General features: G+C 37.3%; 1 protein-coding gene across 2 annotated transcripts; it reads right to left on the minus strand.

The window, feature by feature from the left end:
• Nucleotides 1-1,748: 1,748 nt before the first annotated feature.
• Nucleotides 1,749-19,563, minus strand: EBAG9 (estrogen receptor binding site associated antigen 9). Of its 2 annotated transcripts, none has more exons than XM_032858462.1 (7): nt 19,356-19,563; nt 14,602-14,699; nt 11,472-11,550; nt 10,580-10,738; nt 8,755-8,862; nt 4,821-4,912; nt 1,749-1,890 (listed from the first exon to the last, which is right to left on the minus strand). In XM_032858462.1, exons 2-7 carry the CDS (start codon nt 14,682-14,684, stop codon nt 1,770-1,772), a joined length of 642 nt encoding a protein of 213 aa, XP_032714353.1. In that variant the 5' UTR covers nt 14,685-14,699; nt 19,356-19,563; the 3' UTR covers nt 1,749-1,769. The 2 variants fall into 2 exon arrangements, with proteins under 2 accessions (XP_032714353.1, XP_032714354.1); XM_032858463.1 differs by lacking the exon at nt 19,356-19,563 and adding an exon at nt 18,781-18,797.
• Nucleotides 19,564-22,340: the final 2,777 nt, after the last annotated feature.

Here is a 22,340-nt window from a genome sequence, read left to right on the forward strand (position 1 = left end):
TCATACAAAGAACAATTTCTAATCAGTCTTTACGTCTTTTCTTCTTTTTTTTTCCCCAGTCTTCACTTCTAATCAAAAATTTAAAAAGCCAACAAAAAACAAAATCCCACATCATGAAAGTCATGACCAAAGCAGACTTCAATACTTCTCAACTACTGGGGAAAAGCAGTAAAATTTATTGTACTAAAAGAGAAGTTACCCTTTATGAATCCCAAATTTAGAGAAATCATGTAGCATTCCATAGCTAAAAATAAATAAATACAAATAAGGGAAGGGAATATATTTGTTACTAAAAATTTGAGTCTAATTCTATTTAATTGGAAGTTTATTGGCAGAAACTCTAATAAACATGATAACTGAAAATGTGGCTTGGGACTATAAAAAGCAGATTTTTACCAAAGTTAAACGTCAACTGGATTCTACAATCACATTTAGTCTAGGAGCTTAGGCTAAGGACTTAGGGTGATCTCACTGTACAGGTTATGATTTTACTATGAAATATTTTAATTCAAACATATCAGCAGTAGTTAGCCTGCAGAGTATCTACGACACAAAAAAAACCCACAGAAAGTTAACTTTGGGCAACAACTTTTATGAAAGTAAAAATCTTTAAAAATTCTAAAGTCATAGAAAATCAGTCTGAATGTATTTTAATCATGGAGAAAAAATTAATGGGATTTAAACTATCAAATCTATTATTCTCCTGTGAATACAGTGTGTATCTATTTCCTTCAAAATATTTTAGAGCCAGTCAACAACCCAAAATAAAAATATTATTCCTCTCTCAATTCAAAATGTAATGAATCAGTATTATCTTAGCCAACAACACAGTAAACTGCATTATGTCAGATATATAAAACTGGCAGAGTAATCATCTGAAAGCTTTAAAATATTAGAACCAAAGGCTTTCTGTGTTTGTAAATTAGTGGCTTTTGTGGGGGAAGGGACTAAGGTACTTAAAACACTGTAACATCTTAAAATCTACAACTAAAGGAAAAAACTACTAATGCTAATTTTCTAAAAGTCACAAATTATAATAACGCAAAACAAATTTGTCATTTTTGCTGATTTTCAATGTTTATACATGCAGTATAAATTACAAATATGTATACCATTACAACACCATCTAAAAGAAAACAATGATGTATAAAATCTTGATGATAAATAAAATTATTGCATTTAATGTCATTTTCTTAAAAAGCAAAGTCATCAAATTCCTTAATGTCATATTAAACGTAAACAATACCAGTTCAGACTAGAAGAAATGTATGCCAATACCAGCTTCTGAAAACAAAAATAAAGAGGTTAAAGCCCTGCCAGTTTGTCTGAATTAGGTCAGATAATCATGGAAACAAAGGAATATTTAAAATTATTTATTTTATCATTATGCACAATGAAGGAAAGCATTATAGAGAGCAGAGTTCTTTCCCACCATAAAATTATTTACACCCATTTATTTAGCTAGAAACACTAGCTAGAAGAGGTACTGGTATATTCCATTTGTAATAATTTCTCTACAGCAAACAAGTGTCGTACACTTGGAGCATGTTGAAAAAAATATTGCCTCATAGGTCTTTGTTTTTTTGAGTCTCAATCACAAGAGCTCAAGGTACTTTGAGAGAATCCTGGTCTCCTAGATGGTCTGATGAATGCAATAAAATCAAGCAATGTGTTTGTATTCTGAAAACAGTCTTAAATCCATATAAATGGTGCTTGAATTGCGGAGCTCGTATCTCTCCACCGGCGCTATGGCGCGGGAAGGACATCCGTTATGAAAGCTTCACGCCAATTTTGCTCTGTTCCTTTTTCATTAGCCGCTGTGCCTCCTTCTCCATTTTCTTCCTTTGTTGTTCTGCTGCTCTCTTTTCTCTGTCTGCTATCTTTTGCTGCCTGAACAAAATATATTCCTAGTTTTACTTTTAGGAAATACCACACAGGTAAAATGGAGAATAAATTCCAGACAGAAATAGCAGTGCCTTTTTACCAACATCACATCTTCCTTCTCACTGTTTGGAAAATTTCAGATTTTCCAAAATGGTATTTCTTTTAATCCTTAGAACAGGACTTACACGATAAAAGAGTATTGTCTCTATGTTACAAAAAGTAAAATGAGACTCAAAGGCTAAGTGACTTATCCAAAGTCACAAGATTAAGTACAAGGAGAAGAACCCACATCCTCTAATCCCTCTACTTCGGATTATTTTCACTAAAACACTACCTCCATTGGACTATACCTTTCTGATACCATTCTGAAAAGATGTTGAGAAACCATTCTGATGTTGAGGACTAAATCTCCTGTTATTATAATCGTTAGAAAAACTCTGCTAAAGGAAGTCAAGAACACAAGATGTGCAGAACACAATGCCCAAAGAAAACAGAAAAGCAGCACAAGCCTCCCAACTGGAAGCTAGAAATCTATTTAAGGATTAGCATTTGGCCAGCTCTCCTGAGGAAGGGGCAGAACGGTGGGTACTTGCCGATTACACATTATGAGATCCTTCCCTCCTCCCCAGCCCCTCCCTGACTCCACGAGCTAGAACCACTAGCCTCTCTTCTGTTACTGATCAACCTGTGTGGGGAATGGGAGTAGCAGGGGTGACGAGATAGGACAAAGAACAGAAGCTGGTCCTGGATCTGAGGCTTAAAATATGAGAAAGTAAGTGAAGAAGCATATAAGGTTGAGGACGGAAGCTTCCTCAGGTCACAGTTGTACATGGGATGGGCAACATCAGGTTATAAAACAGAAAAATCCAGTGTGGATTAGCTATGTATGGGACAGCTCAAAGCAAGCTCTGGCGAGCAAAATGTATATGCCATTCTCATCATAAGTGCAATGAGCAGAGGTGCCTGTGACCAAATTTCAAGAAGTGGAGAGACTTATTTTAGGCAGTGTTTTCACATTCACCAAGAATAGGTTAAAAGAAATCTACTTTTCACTAGCTCTGATCACTTCCTAGAAAAACTGATAATCTGCCCCCAAAAGTCAAAATGCTGGTGACAAAAGGGAGCTAGGAAAAAAATTATCAAGAGCAGGCTAGCTTACAGACAAACAAGATCTCCAAGCTTTCACCGGGTCACTAGGTAAAGTATAAACACCAACAGTTAATGTTCCTGGAAAATGAGGGAATTTAGAGATGACTACAGACAAAATCTGTTTTTCCCTCTCCAGATATACACCTGGAATCACTGAAGTATCAGAATCTCCTTCCTTAACTTTACTGATTCCAGTACTGGGCAGTATTAAAGTGGCAATGGGAAACAGACTGAGTGAGAGGATACGGAGCATGACTACACTTGGAAACGTCGCAGTGTTCTTCTGGGGGCAGTAACAGCACACGAGTCTTCCCCGTCTCTTTGACTCTAACTTATGCAAGTGGTAGCAGGAAGCATGTGTATTAATGACTGATAAGCTCCCTCTCCCAAGCTGTCATGTAACACGGAGCACTAGGTTTAGGGTTTTGTTTTTAGTTTTTGTCTTGTTTCGTTCAGAGTGCAAGAAAGTAGCATGGAAAAAATGTTTTGGTACAGTGAGTATTAAGATACTTGTGAACTCATCAACTTTGTAGTGCTGTTGTTAAGATGAATGGATTCAGAATGAACAGACCCCTCCCTTATCCTATGGTTAATGACACAAAAAATCACTAGAACCCCCCAAAATGTTCTAAAACACTTGGACTTCTATATCTATGATTTATCCAAAAGAATAAAAGAAATGGATCTTTTTTTGATGACCCATGCAACATAAATGTTGCTGTTTACAATTTTCAAAGTACTCCTTTCACAGTGAATAATGATTAAATAAAAACTAAATATTTAAAGCTCTCATAACTTTACTGACTGTTAAAATGTGACACAACCTTATTCAAAAAAAGCTGAAAATAGGAAGGATAAGACCAAAAAAAAAAAAAAAAAAAAAGGTCAGCCATAACTCAACTACACCCTCTGCTGGCTCTTCAAGGTAATTATAGTTAATTGATGAAGACAAGGCAAAATACAAAAATGAAATCAGATTGTTTTGTTATTTATTTTCTATCCCTATTATAGAAACAATCTTTAAAAAAAAAACTTACATCACTGTGTTTCATCTTTAAAAATAAAAAATGATTTAGATACATTTAAATATCACCAGTGATGATGGTCACAAACTTTGTTAGGGTAAATACTCTGTTTACTCTTTGACCTAATGCAACAGTAACAAGAATTAAGTTTATTGCTCACAAAAACAAAGAAAAAAGAACATAACACCAAAAAAACAAACTTGAAGACCTCAGGAATAATATTTTCTTCTCGGTAGAATGGATAGGACCTGACATAATTATTTACCTTGTAGGGCTTTATGAGCGCATCAATTGAACTATATATACAATTGTAGAGTGCTATGTAAGTTATTTCCATTTGAATGTGCAGTGCTGGGTACTATTCTAGGCCACAGGGAAACAAAAATAGAGGTATAAGTTCTGATCTAGAGGAATATATAGTGGTGGCTCATGTTTCAAGAGATAACTATGCTTTACAGGGAACATAATACAAAGCAAATAATATGATATGATGTATAAATATAGAAGATCTCATTTGCCATTAATCTTATTACTCTTTTGTTCCTCTAAAACTTTAAATTCTTGGTTTCTGTGACGTTTTAATCATATAAAATAGTATATACAGTCTGAAATTTTTAAAAAAATCTTCTATTACCTAAGCTTGAGTGAGAAAGAATGAAGAAAAATACAACTTTTGGCATAATTAGCTTTCCTGACCTCAAATGCCACATGAACAAATTGAGTTCTTCTACTCAAGCTGCAATGTAAGTATGACTAAAATACCTCAGAACTTCTTCTGCTTGCCAGGCCGCATCTTCTTCTTCTTCCCATGCGTTGGTATTTTCCTGCCAGGTATCTAAGTCACCTAACTCAGGCTACAACAAAGTACAAAACAAAATTATGATAGTAAAGAGCTCCTCTTTCTCCACTTAGCAGTCCAGGGGAGTGTCTTTTACAACATGGGTCAGACCTCGTCACTCCTCTGTGTCTTCTTCACGTCCTATATAAGGCCTGGATGACCAGGCGCTGGGTCTGCCTGGAACTGAGCTGTTTCCGGGGACACGTGACTTCCAGTACTCAACGGTCCTGGGCAGGTCCAGCTTTCTTCCTATTTTATGTTTTATAATGGTTGTTTTTTTCTGCCTACTTTAAGTGGGAATGGACAAGAATAGGAAGTTTCTTCTTCCCATTTCTCTCCTTTCAGTGAGAGGAGAGGGTAGGGGTGGGGGCAAGAGAAGAGACTGACTACAGATGGAATTGGAGATGCCGAACTACTCGGTGCAAAGATGAACCACAGCACCTGAAGTTTCCAAATTAGCACAGCCATTTTCATGTAAGCATAAGTGATTTATAGATTTTTCAGTGGTTCTTACTAGGTGGGCCTAAGGCAAAACAACAAACTGGACAAAATTTACTCTTCACCAGAGTAATTCCATATAGTGAGTTTTTTTTTTGTTTGTTTTTTTTTTTTTTTTGGCCTGTCCTACTTACCTGACCCCAGTAGTCTGGCCTTTCACTACTTCTTCCATTATACTTTCCAATATCTCCCAGGCTGGACCTCTGAAAGTTCACTTTTTCTTCCACAAACCAATAAAAATGCTCATTCTGGAGTGTTTAGTTAGGTACGGAAGTGACTATGAGCATAAAATAAGTGGCACCAATCTATGAATAGATTTAGTATACTTTTGAGCACTTATACTTAAAACTGAAATAAAATGTGTGGTTTTCTCCTCCTAACCATAAACGTAATACCATTCTCTGTTAAAACTTTCTAGTGTATTTCTGATAATCTCTTTAATATAAGTCTCTAAAAGTAGAATACCAAAATCAAATAAAAAAATTTTTTTCAAGCCACTGAACCAAAATTCAAATGACCCTCTTAAAAACCTATACCAACTTATCCTACTGACAGGAACAGGTACAAGTCTTCCTTCCCTGTACCTTTGTCAATACTGGTAATAGTCTTCTTTCCTCTTTGCTAATTGGTTAAGATTTGATAATGATGTACTGTTATTTTACTTTGGATTTCTTTGAGAAGTAATAAGATCAAACTTTTCTTCATGTTATTAGGCTAAGTCTATTTCTTATTTGTCAATGTATCCATTTTTCCACTGAGGTGTTTGACTTTCTGTAATCAAAACATTTAGACATAAAAAAAGTGAACTAAAACCACAAAGAGAGTGATATCTGATCCTTTAGTAGAGATGGCCTTTCAAATTAAAAAGTTTTAAAGGATAAGATAGGTAGGGCTGCTACATAAAAACTAAACACAGGGCACCTGGGTGGCTCAGCTGGTTAAGTGTCCAACTCTTTTTTTTTTTTTTAAACATTTTATGTATTTTTTTTTGAAGATTTTTATTTATTTATATGACAGAGAGAGATCACAAGTAGGCAGAGAGGCAGGCAGAGAGAGAGAGAGAGAGGTGGAAGCAGGCTCCTGCTGAGCAGAGCGCCCGATGTGGGGCTTGATCCCACGACCCTGGGATCATGAACTGAGCTGAAGGCAGAGGCTTTAACCCACTGAGCCACCCAGGCACCCCAAGTGTCCAACTCTTAATCGCAGCTCAGGTCTTGATCTCAGGGTTGTGAGTTCAAGCACCACACGGACTCCACGCTGGGCATGGAACTTACTTATAAAAGAAAAAAAAAAAAACCTAAACACATCGGCCTGTCAAAATATCCAAACCAAATTATAAAGCCAACAACAAATCAAAAAATTATAAAAGACAACAGAAAAAAGTTAATATCCTTAGTATAAAAAGCTATTACAACAACACGAATGATTAAACTCCAGAAAAAAAACAAACCAGAATATGGAATTTAAAAGAAGAAACTAATTGGTAGAATGGGTGGTAAGATATTTTTAGAGTAGAGCACAATGTGCGGTAGATTACCATTCTCGCCTAAGCAATGCCCCTTATTTCATCTGCTGAGAGGAAAATACGTGAAAATAGCACTGAAGACATTCTCCATCTATCCTATTTACCCTTTCAACTCTGTAAGGAGGTATATATTTACAACTTCATAAGCTATACTGGTGTTATAAAAACTTGTAAGTAAGTGGGAAACATTTACTAATTCACTGGGTAAGTCTGAACCGCTTTATCAATTAGGATCAAACACATATGAATAAAGTAGAAAATTTAGAAATATGAAATAAAAAATTAAACACGCTGTGCTACTTTAGAGGAATATCTATGGTGCTATTGTGTTCTCATAGCATAATGTAAATGCACAGGAGGAGGGGCACCTGGGTGGCTCAGTTGGTTAAGTGTCTGTCTTTGGCTCAGGTCATGATCTCAAGGTCCTGGGATGGAGCCCCACACTCTCTCCACTCATGCTCTCTCTGTCCTCTCAAATACATAAATCAAATCTTCAATAAAAATAAATAAATGCAGAGGAGTTACCAAAATTTCCATTATTTACGGATGATCATTTATTTAAGACTGCACTTTCCCCACTAGAATGCATTTTTTTGAAGCAAGGACTCTGCCTGTTTTTCTCACTTTCCACTATAGTACTAGCACCGAGCACCCTGTCTCGCATTAGTAGGAATCATTTTTGACCAATGAATTAAAAACATACATAAACCATCCATAGAAACTATATGAGATAAAGAATGTTGATTGTTTTAAGCCACTAGCTGTGGGGCTGTTATATAATAATAACATAATAAATTAGTCAACAATTATTAATCAATAATCTTGCAATCAAAACATACTTAAGCTTAGATCCGCAGAGAAGTCTGAACATTGTAGGTTTTTTTTTTTAAGTTATGGAGAGTTCTTTGATGATCATTATGACTATCTGGAGTGCCAGACTGAAAGTTTTCTTTTTAAATATTTTATTTATTTGAGAGCGAGACAGGGAGAGAGAGAGAGAGAGAGAGCACGCACAAACAGTGGGGAGAAGCAGACTCCCCGCCAAGCAGGGAGCCAGATGCAGGGCTCCATCCCAGGACCCAGAGATGATGACCTGAGCCTAAGGCAGATGCTCAACAGACCGAGCCACCCAAGTGACCCTGGACATAGGTGTTTTTAAGAAAATTCAAAGCTGATTCTGAGATACTTCCAATGTTGATTACACTACTTTTGTCCTTCAAATTGATGCATTTAAATCAAACCTACTACAAGTCAAAATATACTTTAAATGTAAGTATAACCTACTAGGGAAACAATTCATGACTCACTTAAAAATACCCTGCTTTTAAGTTTAAATTTCAGTGGTAATCTCTTTAAAGGTCACTTTTTAAAAAAAAATTATTTTCTTTTAAAGAGGGAAAGAGAGAAAGCATGCAGGTGCACACAGAGGCAAAAAGGAGAAGGGCAGAAGGAAAAGGAGAGGGAGAATCTTCAGCAGGTTCCATGCCCAGCGCGAAGCCCAAGGTGGGCTCAATCTCACAACCCTGAGATCATGACCTGGACCAAAATCAAGAGTCAGGCACTCAACGAATTGAGCCACCCAGGTGCACCTAAAGGTCACATTTGTTAAGTAACATACTGTATTTATCTTTTATGTGTACAGTGGGACTCTGATATTAGTAGCTGATGTAATTTACAATCTCTTAAAAGGATAAGACTGGCAAAACTCAAGATTAACGTCTCTCATCTGCCAAGCCTGTTATGAAGCACAGAAGTACAAATATAATGTTCACTTTGATTTTCTTCTTTCAAGGAAACAAAACAAACCCTTGCCTATATATTATTAACATACTTACAGATTGATGAATGAAAGGCATATCCTGTGTAGCTGCTAATCTACTAGAGAAACCTGTGCTACCATCTGGGATGCCAAAATTTAATGGTTCCCTCTTCTTAATAATGATCTGAAAGATAATTGAAATAGAATCATAGGAATATTTTATGCATTATATAAAAATAGACAAGATAATTAAGTGACCAAAGTATTCTGTAATTATTTCAAATATGCCCTACCTTTCTTCTTTTAAAATTTATAATGTTAAGATTTTTTTTTAAGTCTGTAAAGACTATCAAAATTCCTAGGCAATTGTCACACAAATCACTTACATACTAAGAAAAATTCCATCTTCCTTTTTCTAAAAAAAAAAAAAAAAACAAATTTTCCTCTTCTCTCTCTAGACCCACAAAATATAAGTTCACACTTTTAGTCACCATATTAAATAAGAACACATGTCACATCCTACAAAATATGGCCGCTCTCTTCATATGGTTATCTATGAATCCATTTGCTCTTTCAAGGCAGCAGTGGTAACTTTGTAGCTTAAAAACATTTTCAGTCTAACTAATTTATTAAGGTACTATTGTAATATTCTAGGTTCCTCTTAAGACAGCAATTACTTCCAAAATATAAGGTATTCATCTAGTAATACACACAAACTCCTTGAAAAATACACAATTTTATGCTCTTTAGCACTGAGACATTTGAACAAATTGACAAAATCCTGAGTACAGAATGTAAACGTTATCAGCCTTGAAATTATAAAAACAAATTAATAGCTGAAACTGGTGGGGAGGCAGAAGTGGGTAAGAAACCCTATTAAGGAATGGTGGAATAAATAATGTCCTCATTTTATAAACTGCATTTTTAAGAAATATTTTCTATGCATGACTGAACAAGAAATGGAACCCTAAGCATGCTTTTTTATTAGTTTGTTTTTGTTTTATTTTGTTTTGTTTGTTTTTAAATAGCAGGGTGACTAGTGAGGTAGACTGGAATAACAACATCATAATGTTAGGAAGAGGGGGAAGGGCAGCGAGGGTAGTATGAAATAAACCCCCATCTACCACAGTATGAAATCAATGGACAATGTCTGTGATTAGCAAATCAAGGCATAGCAACATAAGCATATTACATATAGATATGATTTTAAAAAACATTATAAGCCTAAACAGGAAAAGTTATCAGTGGTTGCTTCTGAGAATTAGAAGTGTCCAAGGGGAATGATGGGGCAGAAGTCCTTTGCTTCTCATTATAAGCTCTTCTATTCTTTGATTTAAATATTTTTTTAAAAAATACATGTACTATTTTTGATAAAAAGAAAGGAAAATATTCAGTCACTATTCTTTTCCCAATAATTCCCTCCACCTTTAATTGATCTTCCAGACCCAATTCAAAAGGGATTAAGTAAAGTATGGATGACTATCATAAGCCCACAACAATTATTCTGTTCTGAGAGTCCTGCATCATTTTATAATGATTATCAATAATGGAAACTACACTTACCAGTTTGTAGGCATCACTAAACTGGGAACTCTTTTCAGGTCAGAACTTTATCTTAATCAGCTTAGTCTCTATAGCAGAAACTGCAGTCTAGAATCTGGTCTATGGTTGGATTTCAGTAAATGCATATATAACTTTAAAAGACTTGGGGGTGCAACTTACTAGATCTACGTCTAGGTCACTTGAATATGTAAGCTTGTTTAATATGTTAGAAAACACAACAAACTGATTATCAGAAATAGGATTTCTCAGAAATACTAATTGTACTGTCTGATTTAAATATAGGAAGCTGAAAAGCAGTTTAATTATTTAACCTCCCAAACCACAAATCTTTTACATACTTTCTGAGTTTTCCTTATAGTTGGTGTCATGTCCTTAAAATAGTCAGGTTCCAGTTGTTCCAAAGCATTTTGCTGTGTTGCTACATTCCCATTGCCTCCTTCAATCTTTACACTTGTGGGGGCGTCTTCATCCCAGGAAGTCCACTCTTCAACATCAGTCTACATTGAATCCATCAACAGTGTCAACCATAAAGGGGTAACCTAATCAATATCTCATTCATTAGAAAAACAGGCTTTCTAAAATTCTGGTTTTCAAATTTTTTGACCAACAGAAAAACATAAATTTTATAGAACATACCAAAACTAGATCAAAAGTTTATAAAAACACTTTTACTAGAAGTTAGACATTAAAAACAAAAAAATGAAACAAAAGCAAATGCTTTAAAACCTGAACTGACATTTAGAACTATAGTCCAAGAAAGAACATTGAAACTTGCATCCTAAGCCTAATTGGGTTGATTGCCTGACTTAAATAAAAAACAAAACAAAAAAAACATTCTTGATAGAATTTATATAAGACAGAGTCTTAAATATAATCTTCAAAATGTCCATGTTTATTCCATAAACAATCAGTAAATATCAACTCACACGGAATAATATAAATGTTATAATTATCTAAGACTTTAAAATAGTTATAAAAATACTTTACAAGCAAAAGCAAACACTCTTGAATCAAATCTATGGAAAAATAAAATAGGAAATTTCAGCAAAGTAAATAGAAAATACTATGAAGAACCAAAAAAAATTTTAGCATTAAAAAATGTAACAACAGCAAAAGCCTGACCTGACTACCAAATTAACTTCATGACATATTAATTAATGATCTGCAGTCCAGTTTGAAAACCATGGTTCTGGAACACTTATTCAAACTTAAAAAAAAAAAAAAAATTACCTGTTTAGGAACTGATGAATAATCAACTGTAGTTGGCAGAGTTATTTGGTCTCCACTTAATTTCCGTCCTCTGCCAGATCTAAAATAAAAATGAAATAACTTATTTCAATAATTACCCAAACAAGTCAGGTAGAAGCACAATGGACAGTAACTGGAGGTTTATAAAAGAAGATCTTTTATAATTTTACAATTATTTATTTTAATAATTAAGAGTTGCTCATTAACATATGAAAAGAAAAGGCATGCATCAAATATTTTTTAAATGTGTTTAAAATCTTGGGAAGGACAACAAAACTGCTTTTTGGCTTAGGACTCAGAATTATAGATACACTCAGGGAGAATATAAAAATAAAAACAAAAATGCAAAGTGATTTCAAACTATATTCCTTTAAACCACACTCTGTTGGTGAAGCTCTGGGACACTTACCCTTTTTTTTTTTTTTTTAAGAGTATTTGAGAGAGAGAGAGAACACACTCGAGCCCACAAGCAGGGGTAGGAGCAGAGGGGGAGAATCATTAAGCAGACTCGCCATGGAGCTCGGTCCCGTGACCCATGAGATCATGACCTGAGCCAAACCAAGAGCTGGATGCTCAGCCAACTGAGCCGCTCAGGCGTCCCCACCGATGCCGTTTTAACCAGGATGGCTTGGCTTTTGTTTGTTATACTGATGTAGTTTTTTGGTAAGATTACCGATCAAACTATTAAAAAGTTTGAAAATCACTGGGTTGAACTAAACTGTAATTAATTGATAAGGATTGGTAGGTATCATATCAAATAGGTATCATAACTCAGGTGCTAAGAGCATAGAAACCATGTAAACCATAGTTTTAAAAGTTAACTTCTACTAATTATGAGTCTAGTAGGAATCAACTAGCCTCTTAGTTTCAATATCCTCACCTGCAAAATGTAGGTATTCAAACCTAATTTTGTAGAGTTGTTGTAAGGATTTAACTAAGTGACATATTTAAAGCAGCTACACACTAGCACTGACCGGTATATAAAATGACACTAAAAAAATGGTAGCTATTATAAATGATTATTCACTTGCTTCATTTCAGATAATTTATACAGCATCTACTTAGAGCAAACTGGCAAGGTAGTTATTTTTACTACAAGATTAGAAATCATATTTTATTTAAAGGATAAATAGAAAATACAATCTACCACTAAATTTATGATGTAGATGTGATACTTTTAGAGCACATGATCTAGGTTCCCTTTGACACGTAAGAAAAGTTACTCTAACAACGAATCAGTTTTCTTTTTTAAAGTGAACATACAATCAATCCTAAATATATTATTGTGAAATTTATAGTGTGGCAACTACTGTCCTTAAATTTTTTAAAAATCAAATGCATTCTTTTTCCAAAAATATTTTAGTTTTAGAAAATACATATGTGAAGAGAAAAATACCCATAATTTATCTTTGTTAACCTCCAGCCTCCTGGCAATTAACACCCATTCTTATCCTAGCTTATCTTTCTGGCCATTTCTTCCCACACTGCTGATCTGAGCACTTAGTTCACTATTTTCCCTACTCCCCAAATCCTGTCCTATTCCTGGATAAGTTCAATAACCTAAATTTTCTGTATTTTTCTTGACCTTTCTTCCTCCAGTGGTCATCTTCATTCTATTTCATCTACTCATTCCCTTTGCCATACTATGGCCCTACTTTTTGGAAAATCCCAAATCACTCTACTTCTAACAATAAATGTCCTTAATCCTCAGAGTTTTAATAGTTATAAAGGGCTACTTAGCCAGAGCATGTATTTCCTGGCCTCCTTTGAAGCTAGATGGCCATATGACTAAGCTCTGGACAGTAAGCTGAGAAGTGTTTGTGTGTAACTTCTAAATCAGGGCTGCTAAAAAAGAGAGCTGACAGCCTTCTACTTCCTCTTTTACTATACCCTACTCTGTGTGTCAGTACTTTTTTTTTTTTTTTTCACAGTACCCCTGGCCAAAGCAAATACCTAACAGTTTCACTGATTACATAGTTACACCCAAACAGTTTAATACTTATGTCCTAACTACACAGTAGCCATTTGCAAAACTACTACATATAAAGAAAAATAATATTTTTATTTCATTCTTAAAGAACCACAATCATTAATGGCACACATGTGTGGGGCTACTGGATACTGCACGGTTCCTCAAAACTCAAAATCAGATTGGGTACTACCGTCCTCATTTTCTGTTTCACATTAATTTTAGGTTCAGTACTTGCTTTAATTACAACCTAAATGCTAGCTTTGCAAAGACAGGTCACCAAAAATACAAGTAAACAAAAACTTATCTCAAACATTCAAGAATATCTGCCAAAGTAATGCTGCATGATCTAATGTTACAAACGTGAACTACCTTGATCTAGCAGTTTGTGCAACGTTTAACAGATGTTGATTATCCCATTCACTGTGTTTTGCTAGAAATTAAAAAAAAAATCCTGATGATACCCCTGTGAGTTTAATGTGAACCCCTGTAGTGCCTCAGCACATAGCTCTAGGGTACAGTACGGAACTATAGCTCTAGGGTATAGTTGTGTGACAAAAACAGAAGGAATTCAAATCTTCGGATGACTTACTGAAGAAGCAGAATAACTTATCTGACTAGGACTACATATTCCACATTCCACATTCTGGAATATTTTTTAAGAGACAAAAAAAAAAATCTATTTTGTGTGAGGTTTTTCTGCTCAAGTTATTTTTTAAAATATAAAAACAACATTCATATTATACTATATAAAGAAATATTTATTCCTAATTCCACCTAACCATCTTAAAACATTCTGGTAATAATTATGAAATAATTCTGAAATAATTCTGAAATAATTATATATGTAAAAACTGTCTTATTACAATGAAAGAGATTTGATTTTTCTGAAATTCTATAGGAATAAGAATATGATTTTAATTAAAGATGTAAGAATTCAAAAAAAATGAAAAGAAGTGAAACTCTACTTTCTAGATATGAAATAGAGGAAATACACAAAACAAAATATCAGAGAGTAATGAATAAATACTATAATCAAGTTATTTAGCTTAAATATAGTTTGAACTGCCTTTTTGTAATTATGAAGGCATCCAAAACCAGCAAGAAGATAAACAAGTCAATTTGAACATAAAATTTGTTTACCTGCATATTAACCTCTTTAGGAATGAGAATACTGTTGCAAGGCAGGTGCAAACTTTAAATAACCGAAACTGTGTGATAGCCATGGTGGGGATCAAATCCTGTGGAAAAAGCACAAAAATAAATGCACTGAGCTGATTTCATAAGCTGTATTCCCATTCTAAATAATACACTCTATAATCCCATTCTGATTTCATAATCTAAATTCCCATTCCCAAGCTAAAAAGTCCTATTATGAGCTGTGAAAATCAGACTTTTTTACTTTTCTTTAGAAACCACAAATATAACATGTAAATTTTATTTTATCTTAAGGATTTTATTTGTTTATTTGAGAGAGTGAGAGCGCCTGTGAAAAAGGGGTGGGGAGAAGCAGAGGGAGAGAAAGAATCTCAAGCAGACTCTGTTTGATCTCACAACCCTAACATCATTGACCTGGGTCAAAATCAAGAGTCAGGCACTCAGCCAACTGAGTCACCCAGTTACCTCAGACTCAGCAAATTTTAAAATTAAAATGTAAATCATGGGGCACCTGGGCGGCTCAGTCGTTATCGTCTGCCTTTGGCTCAGGTCATGATTCCAGGGTCCTGTGATCCAGCCCCACTGTCGGGCTCTCTGCTCAACAGGGAATGTGCTTCTCCCTCTGCCATTCTCTCTCTTTCATGAATAAATAAAATCTTTTAAAAAAATAAAAATAAAATGTAAATCATATTGACAATTCAAGAAACAAGATTTTTAAGTTTTCAGTAGTTGAGAGGAAAAACCCTTTTTGAAATATTCTCAGAATATTTTAAACTGAACTTCAATTACCTATTTATGTATTATTTTCTATGAAATATAAAAAAGCATAAAACAGTATATATTGAGTCTTTGGTACCTTTTGAAGTTTGAACCATATGAACATAACACTATTCTTTAAAATATTGTTAAACAGTTTTAACTTTTAGATAGATACATTTTATTATGCCCATTTTAGTGATGAGGAAATTTAATTTAGAGAAGTCAAATAACTTGCCCAAAGTCACAAAGCTAACTTGAAAGTAACAATAGAGATCATCTAGTCCAGTGGTTCACATATAATGGGGATCCTTTACAGAAATAATGATATCTGAGTCTAACTCCAGTAAATCAATTAAATCATATTCTCTAAGGGGCAAATTCCAGTTACACTAATAAGACTACAAAAGAGACAAAATATAGTCAACAGAAAAGTGGGGGGAGGCAGGGAAGAACAGAAAACAAGGTAAAGAGGAACAAATACCAGAGGGGACAAGAATAGGTAAAATATACCATGCCAACACTAATCAAAAAGAAGCTGAAGTGACTATTCCAATGTCAAAGAACAGATTTCAGAGAAAACATTAGCAGGCATAAAAATGGTCCTTTCATAATGATAAAAGGGTCAGTAAATCAAAAGCACAATTCAAAATATGTTAAGTCCCTAACAGAATTACGCCAATATCATAGAGAGGTGACACTACCAGAGAGTCTACAGATATTAAAAGGCTACTGATAAAATATTACAAACAACTTTATGCCTACATCTATAGGCATATAGATCTATATTTCAGTCTGAGTAGTAGCAATACCAGTATACTACATATACTGTTTGTATGTTATGCCTCATATAAAAGCTCAAACAAAAATATATAAACAAAACAGAAACACAAAGCAAGGAAACATAGTTAACTCTTGTACCTGATCCTAACTACTCTGTGGAGCCACTACTGCCATTCCCTTCAAAGTGTGAAACACATAGCTAGCTCTTTATTTCTAGAATTACAAATATAGAAAGGCCCAGTAGACTCTTTGCAGTAAGAGTTCCAAAAGGCTGCCTTAGCAAAATGCTCATACATTGAGGTTACAGCTCCACGTGAGTTCAATGATGTACTGAATGCCTGTATTTGGAGTTGACTTACTGAGAGGACGTAAACAAGTGACTCTTAAGGTATGAACCAAAAAAATTTAAGAATTTCGCTATTTGAGTAACTTAAATACTTCTGACCAAAAAAAACCCAATTAACGGTTTACTAGGTTTCAAAAAATGCAACAATTTTGACTTCTCCTTTCTCTTAGCCCCTTATGTCCAAACTGTCAAAAGACCTTATTCCATTTCCTAATACTGACCATATTCTTTCCTATTTCCACTGCAATCTCCCTAGCATAAGCCTTTATTACTTCTTGCTGGTTGGTTGTTTTTTGTTTTTTTTTTTTTTAATATTGATTTATTTGAGAGAGAGAGAGAATGAATGTGGGAAGGGGCAGAGGGAGAGAATCTTCAAGCAGAGTCCCTGCTGACCACAGAGCCCTATGCAGGGCTTGATCCCACCACCCACGCATGAGATCTTGGACTTAAGCAGAAACCAAGAGTCAGACGCTTAATCGACTAAGTCACCCAGGTGCCCCTACTATCAAGTCTTCTTAATTCCAGTATTTTTCTCTTACCACACCTAAATTCTCTACTTTGTACATGTTTCCATGTTCCCACAACCAATGACTCAAATTTAAATCTGGGTCTATTTAATACAAAAGCCAAGAACATCTCACTAACAATAAACATTCTTACTAATTCAGTGATGATATTATAATTTCCAGACTAAATTTTCCAACCAGCTATAGTGAAATGGGGAAAATGCAATCAAGTTAGCTATCAAGACTTCTGATTTTACCAATTACATTGGTTTGCAGACTGGAGTATTCTTTGGGACCCACAGTTCTAATTCAGTTCAACAAGCATATATATCTTTAGCACCTACTATCTAACAGATGCTACCCTGAGGAATGGGAAAAACTACTGACCCAGTACAGAGAAACCCTTGTTTGTTGCTCAGTTGTCACAGGCTAGTGACAATGCAAGGGAGTGAGGAGACAGAGCCCCAACCAGTCTGGTATGCCTAGGTCTTAGCCAATGCCAAGCACATAGTAGGTACTCAGCTATTTGTTGAAGGGAAATTAACATTCCTTGACCACTCAGTATGTTCAAAACATAGTTCTACACAATGTATCTTCTATCATATCACTGGAATCCTAAGAACAAAAGAGGTAAGTTCCACTATACCGGTTTAATAAATGAGGCTGACAGTGAGGCTCCAGAAGATTTAGTCACCCAAGATTTAAAGAGATTGATGCACATGACCTCAGGGTCCTGGGATTGAGCCCCACATTGGGCTCTCTGCTCAGGAGGGAGCCTGCTTCTCCCCCTCTCTGCCTGCCTCCCTGACTACTTGTGATCTCTCTCTGTCAAACAAATAAATAACATTTAAAAATAAATAAATAAAGAGACTGACCCAAAGCCTAGGCTCTCCCCACACTCCATCCTCCTTGATAAACCTTTTTATTTTATACTCATTTGCCTCAGTTTGATTTTTGGAATGCCCTCTAGGTAGCCAACTTCAGTATGCATCTTAGGCTACTTTGCACTTTGGTTACTTCAAAATACTTTCTGAAACTGAGAATTACTAATATAACCTAATTTTCAAATGAAAATTTCCTTTAAAGTTAGGAGGAAAATACAAAAACTTGAGCTATAGCAGAAAAAGGATCGAATTACGAAGCAACCTATCCTAAGGGCTGTTGGAGAAATGACCTCTAGGAAATCAACAGGAATGAGAGCTCAGTGAGGTCAAGTGAGGAAGACTCACCTACATTTTCAAAAAACACTACCTTACTTGGAAGCTGCAAGATTAAATGTATCTTTCTTCCTTGGAATTCCCTGTGAACTGCGGGTGAGATCCTTTCAACAGAGTCACTATATTACAATTTATTAAAAAAGCCAAGCCAAAATCTTTTAGCGCACACTACAGTAAGTCAGTCTTCAATAGCTGAAATTCTAAAAATATATTTCTGAAAATTTTCAATACGAAAATTTTAAAAAAACCGTATGACTTAGCACAGTACAGAGCAGCCTCAAATTCAGTTTGTAACTCTCAAGTTGATTAAGGAATATCACAAGGCTCCAAAAATAAAATTTACCTTAACTCACTTGTGTGAAAAGCCAAGGAGAAAGGGAACTCAGAGGAGAACGTGGGAGCGGGTTGTAAAGTGGACGGTACCAACTCTGGCCACTCAAAGTCAGGCCCTCAATATGTGACACGGAGACTCTTAGGTGGGCAGAGTTAAGGTCTCCTGAATGACTCAAAAGGCAAGAGTCCCATAACTAAAATGCTTTAACTTCTGATTACGCACCTGAAATTGGCTGATGGAAAAAAAAAAAAAAAATCATACCCACTGTACAGATGAGAAAAAAGGCAAGAGCGTTTTCAGGTTACACAATCCGACGCCATGCACTCGGCGCTCTAAATCGCTGGAGGTAGGCTCAGGGTAGGTTGGAATTTGGATTTTGTAAAAATCTGGGTAGGAGCAAGGCCTGTGAAGGAGGGCCAGGAAGGACAAGCAAATTTCCCTGCTGGAGGCCCATTCCGGGACTGGAGGGTTTCTGCGCCCGCGTCCCACAGGCGTGTCTCCCACGCGTGAGCGCGGCATGATGAGGGCTGCACGCCCGGGGCCCGCTCCCAGGCGCAGTTCCTTCACCCCAAGGGTCACCCGACCCGGAAACAGTACCCCCGAGTGGCAGTCGGCTGAGGAAGGGAGCAACCGGGTGGAGGGGCGAAAAGGTGGGAGGGCGGGAAGTGCGGGGCGAAGAGGAGGGCTGACCAGGGAAAGGCAGAAGACCCCCCCACCCCACCCAAGGACTAGGTTGGGTTCGGGGGCAGTTGGGGAGGGAAGCCCCTCGCGGGCACGCGCGAGTCGCACACACTCACCTGCCCCTCCCCCTCCCCGCCCGCCCGGCGGAGGCTCCGAGCTGCCGCGGGCCGCGCGCGCACACAAGGCGCGCGCACGCGCACTGCCGATTGCTTCCTCGAGCTCGCGCTCCGCCTGTTCAGTGCTAGCCCCGCTCATTCAAAGCTGGGCGCGCGCTCCGTCGCAGCCGCCGTTGCCTCAGCGCAGCTGCCATGGCCGCCCCCTCCTCGGGAAACCCTCCCTCGACCCCTCCCACTTCGCCCTCTTGGAAGGCGGTTCTCGGTGGTCTCCAGGCCCTCACTTCCGCACCCCGCCCAGATCCTGTCTGGCCCAATAGACGAGAGACCGCGGGTCCGGCGACTGGGCTAAGCCAATGAGCGCCGGGGGCGGGGCGAGCAGCGGCCGGCGTGGCTGTGCCGGGCCTCGGTCACGGGTAGGTTTTCTGTGAAGGTTGCAGGCTGTGCCGGCTGTTTTTTTGAAAAGTGCTTGGGCTTCTTCCCTGTCGTCCTGCTTTCTGTGCGGAGTACCTCCGCCCCAACCATGCCCCTTTCCTTTCTACCTACAGACTCCCCCTACCCGGTGGAACCAAAGGAAGGCCGTGTTTAGACTGCAGAAAATGAGGGATCTGCGGCCGTCTTAGGACGATGTGGCTGTCGGTAGGCCAGAATCGTTCCTCCAATTTAGGAGTGCGAAACGTTGAGGGTTTTGTTTTTTTTTTTTAAGATTTTATTTATTTATTTGACAGACAAGAGATCACAAGTAGGCAGGCAGGCAGAGAGAGGGGGAAGCAGGCTCCCTGCTGAGCAGAGAGCCCGATTCGGGGCTGGATCCCAGGACCTTGAGATCATGACCTGAGCCGAAGGCAGAGGCTTAACCCACTGAGCCACCCTGGTACCCCTGAAACGTTGAGTTTAATTCAGGACTTTGCCTGAATTTTGAAGTCTCTTTTTTTTTATCCTGTATGCTATGAAAAGGCCAGAGTTCTTTGCTTGTGGGCGAGGGGCTCTCAGAAAACTGTCTGCGACAATTTGTGTGGTCAGAGGCTGAAAGCTGCTCATGTTTTTCTGTTTTGTGACTACAACTATCTTTGTCCTGTCACCCTGACTGGCTTCCATCTACCCACTTACTTTCTAGTATCCACCCACCCCTGCACTCCGATCTGTACCACCCTTCTATTCATTGACCTGTTTATCTCCAAGAGGGGAAGAAAGAATGTTTACAACTTTTCCTCTAGAATGATTCTGTGTAAGCTTGGATACATTATTTCATCTGGAAAGCTCAGCTTCCTCATCAGTAAGAGGACCATAATAACACAACTTAACAGGATGGCTAACCCTTTCAAAGCTTTTAGGGCAGAGCCTGGCACATAGCCAACGCACCGGGTATTAATAGCTATTACCCCAGCTGCTGCTGCTGTACTACTACTACTACTACAGCTACTGCTAGTAGTAGTAGTAGTACAAGTACTAGGAGTACTACTACCACCACCACTACCACCACTGCGCTATTGCATCACCATTCCGGGTTATGCCTCCTTAAATCCACTAAATCCTCTACAGCATTTTAAACACCTGTTCTAACCTTAAACTCTTCAAACCCCTAAATTCTAAGAATTCAGCGTCTCTAAATTGTTTTGATTCCCCTAATCAATAATCCAAAATAGGCTACATCTTGACATAAACCTTGTCAAAATGTTTTTTCTTAGACACGTATCTTTGCTTCAAATTATTATATCCCTATGATACTGTTTCTTCTTTATTCTTCACTTTTCTTTATTAAATTTGCCATATCCAAATGAAATAAAACAAAAGGTATATATATTTTTCTAGAAGCAGCTAGTTAGTGAATACTTGTTTCCAATACAATAAAAGACAAAAATTGTCAAAGATTGCAAACTTAGTTTACTTTAAAAGTATCTATGAAATAATTTAAAATCATCTTTAGTCACTGAGTAGTAATTCCATAATTGGGGATCATAGATGCCAATAATGTGGGATGTTGCATGGGGACCACCTCTTGAGAGTGTGCAATTTGAAGTCCAGTCCTCTGCCCAAGGCTTGGGTGTGGTGGGGATGGGGCCCACCAAATGTCAAGTGGGAGGAGGATAAGGGATGGACTTGGTATATGAAAGATTTCTTTTTTTTTTTAAGATTTTATTTATTTATTTGACAGACAGATCACAAGTAGGCAGAGAGGCAGGCAGAGAGTGAGGAGGAAGCAGGCTCCCTGCTGAGCCGAGAGCCCGATGTGGAGCTCGATCCCAGGACCCTGAGATTGTGACCTGAGCGGAAGGCAGAGGCTTTAACCACTGAGCCACCCAGGCGCCCTGAAAGAGCTTTCTTAATTGCCGGTACTCAGTGTGTTACAGTTAATTCTACCTGCTCTTTGTTCAGACTGCTTTGCCTACTTTAAATTCTCTGATTTTCCTCTGCCCAATCCCCAATCACCAGCTCGGTTTATTCACTTTTATCAGCATCCAACTCACCATTTAATTTCCCAAGTCAAAGCCTTTATAAGCTTTGTTGCTCTGAGTTCTCCCAGTGGGTCTGGGCAGTGTTTTGTCAACAGACCTCCCGTCTCTGCCCAGTAGTTGGGGCAGACAGGGAGACCTTGCAAACACAGCCCAGTACTTCCCAATCTCCATAACCCAGTTCTCTGGCTTTTCACTAAAGGGATGGTTTTTTTCCTCAAGCATAATTTTAGACCTGCTGTTTTGACTTGGACTGTAATGGCTTTTTGTTAATGAGCAGCTGTCCACGGTTGAATGCAGTTTATAAAGTCACATTCATTTCTTGAGCAAGCAACACAAAGCCTTGGAGCTCACAGGGACAGTTTTGAATAGATATGTTTGAGAGCAAAGGATATTCTGATGATAATTTTAATGGATTGTTTTATTGATCTTTCTATTCTAGAGAATTGTGCTTCCTTTCAAAATCATACATTTTAATATTCTGGAAAATCATAACATTTTTTAATCTCCATCATCACCATTTAACAGGGTCAGT

Source organism: Lontra canadensis, unplaced genomic scaffold (genome assembly GCF_010015895.1).
Source record: "Lontra canadensis isolate GAN:19392208 unplaced genomic scaffold, GSC_riverotter_1.0 scaffold15, whole genome shotgun sequence".
NCBI classification, from domain to species: domain Eukaryota; kingdom Metazoa; phylum Chordata; class Mammalia; order Carnivora; family Mustelidae; genus Lontra; species Lontra canadensis.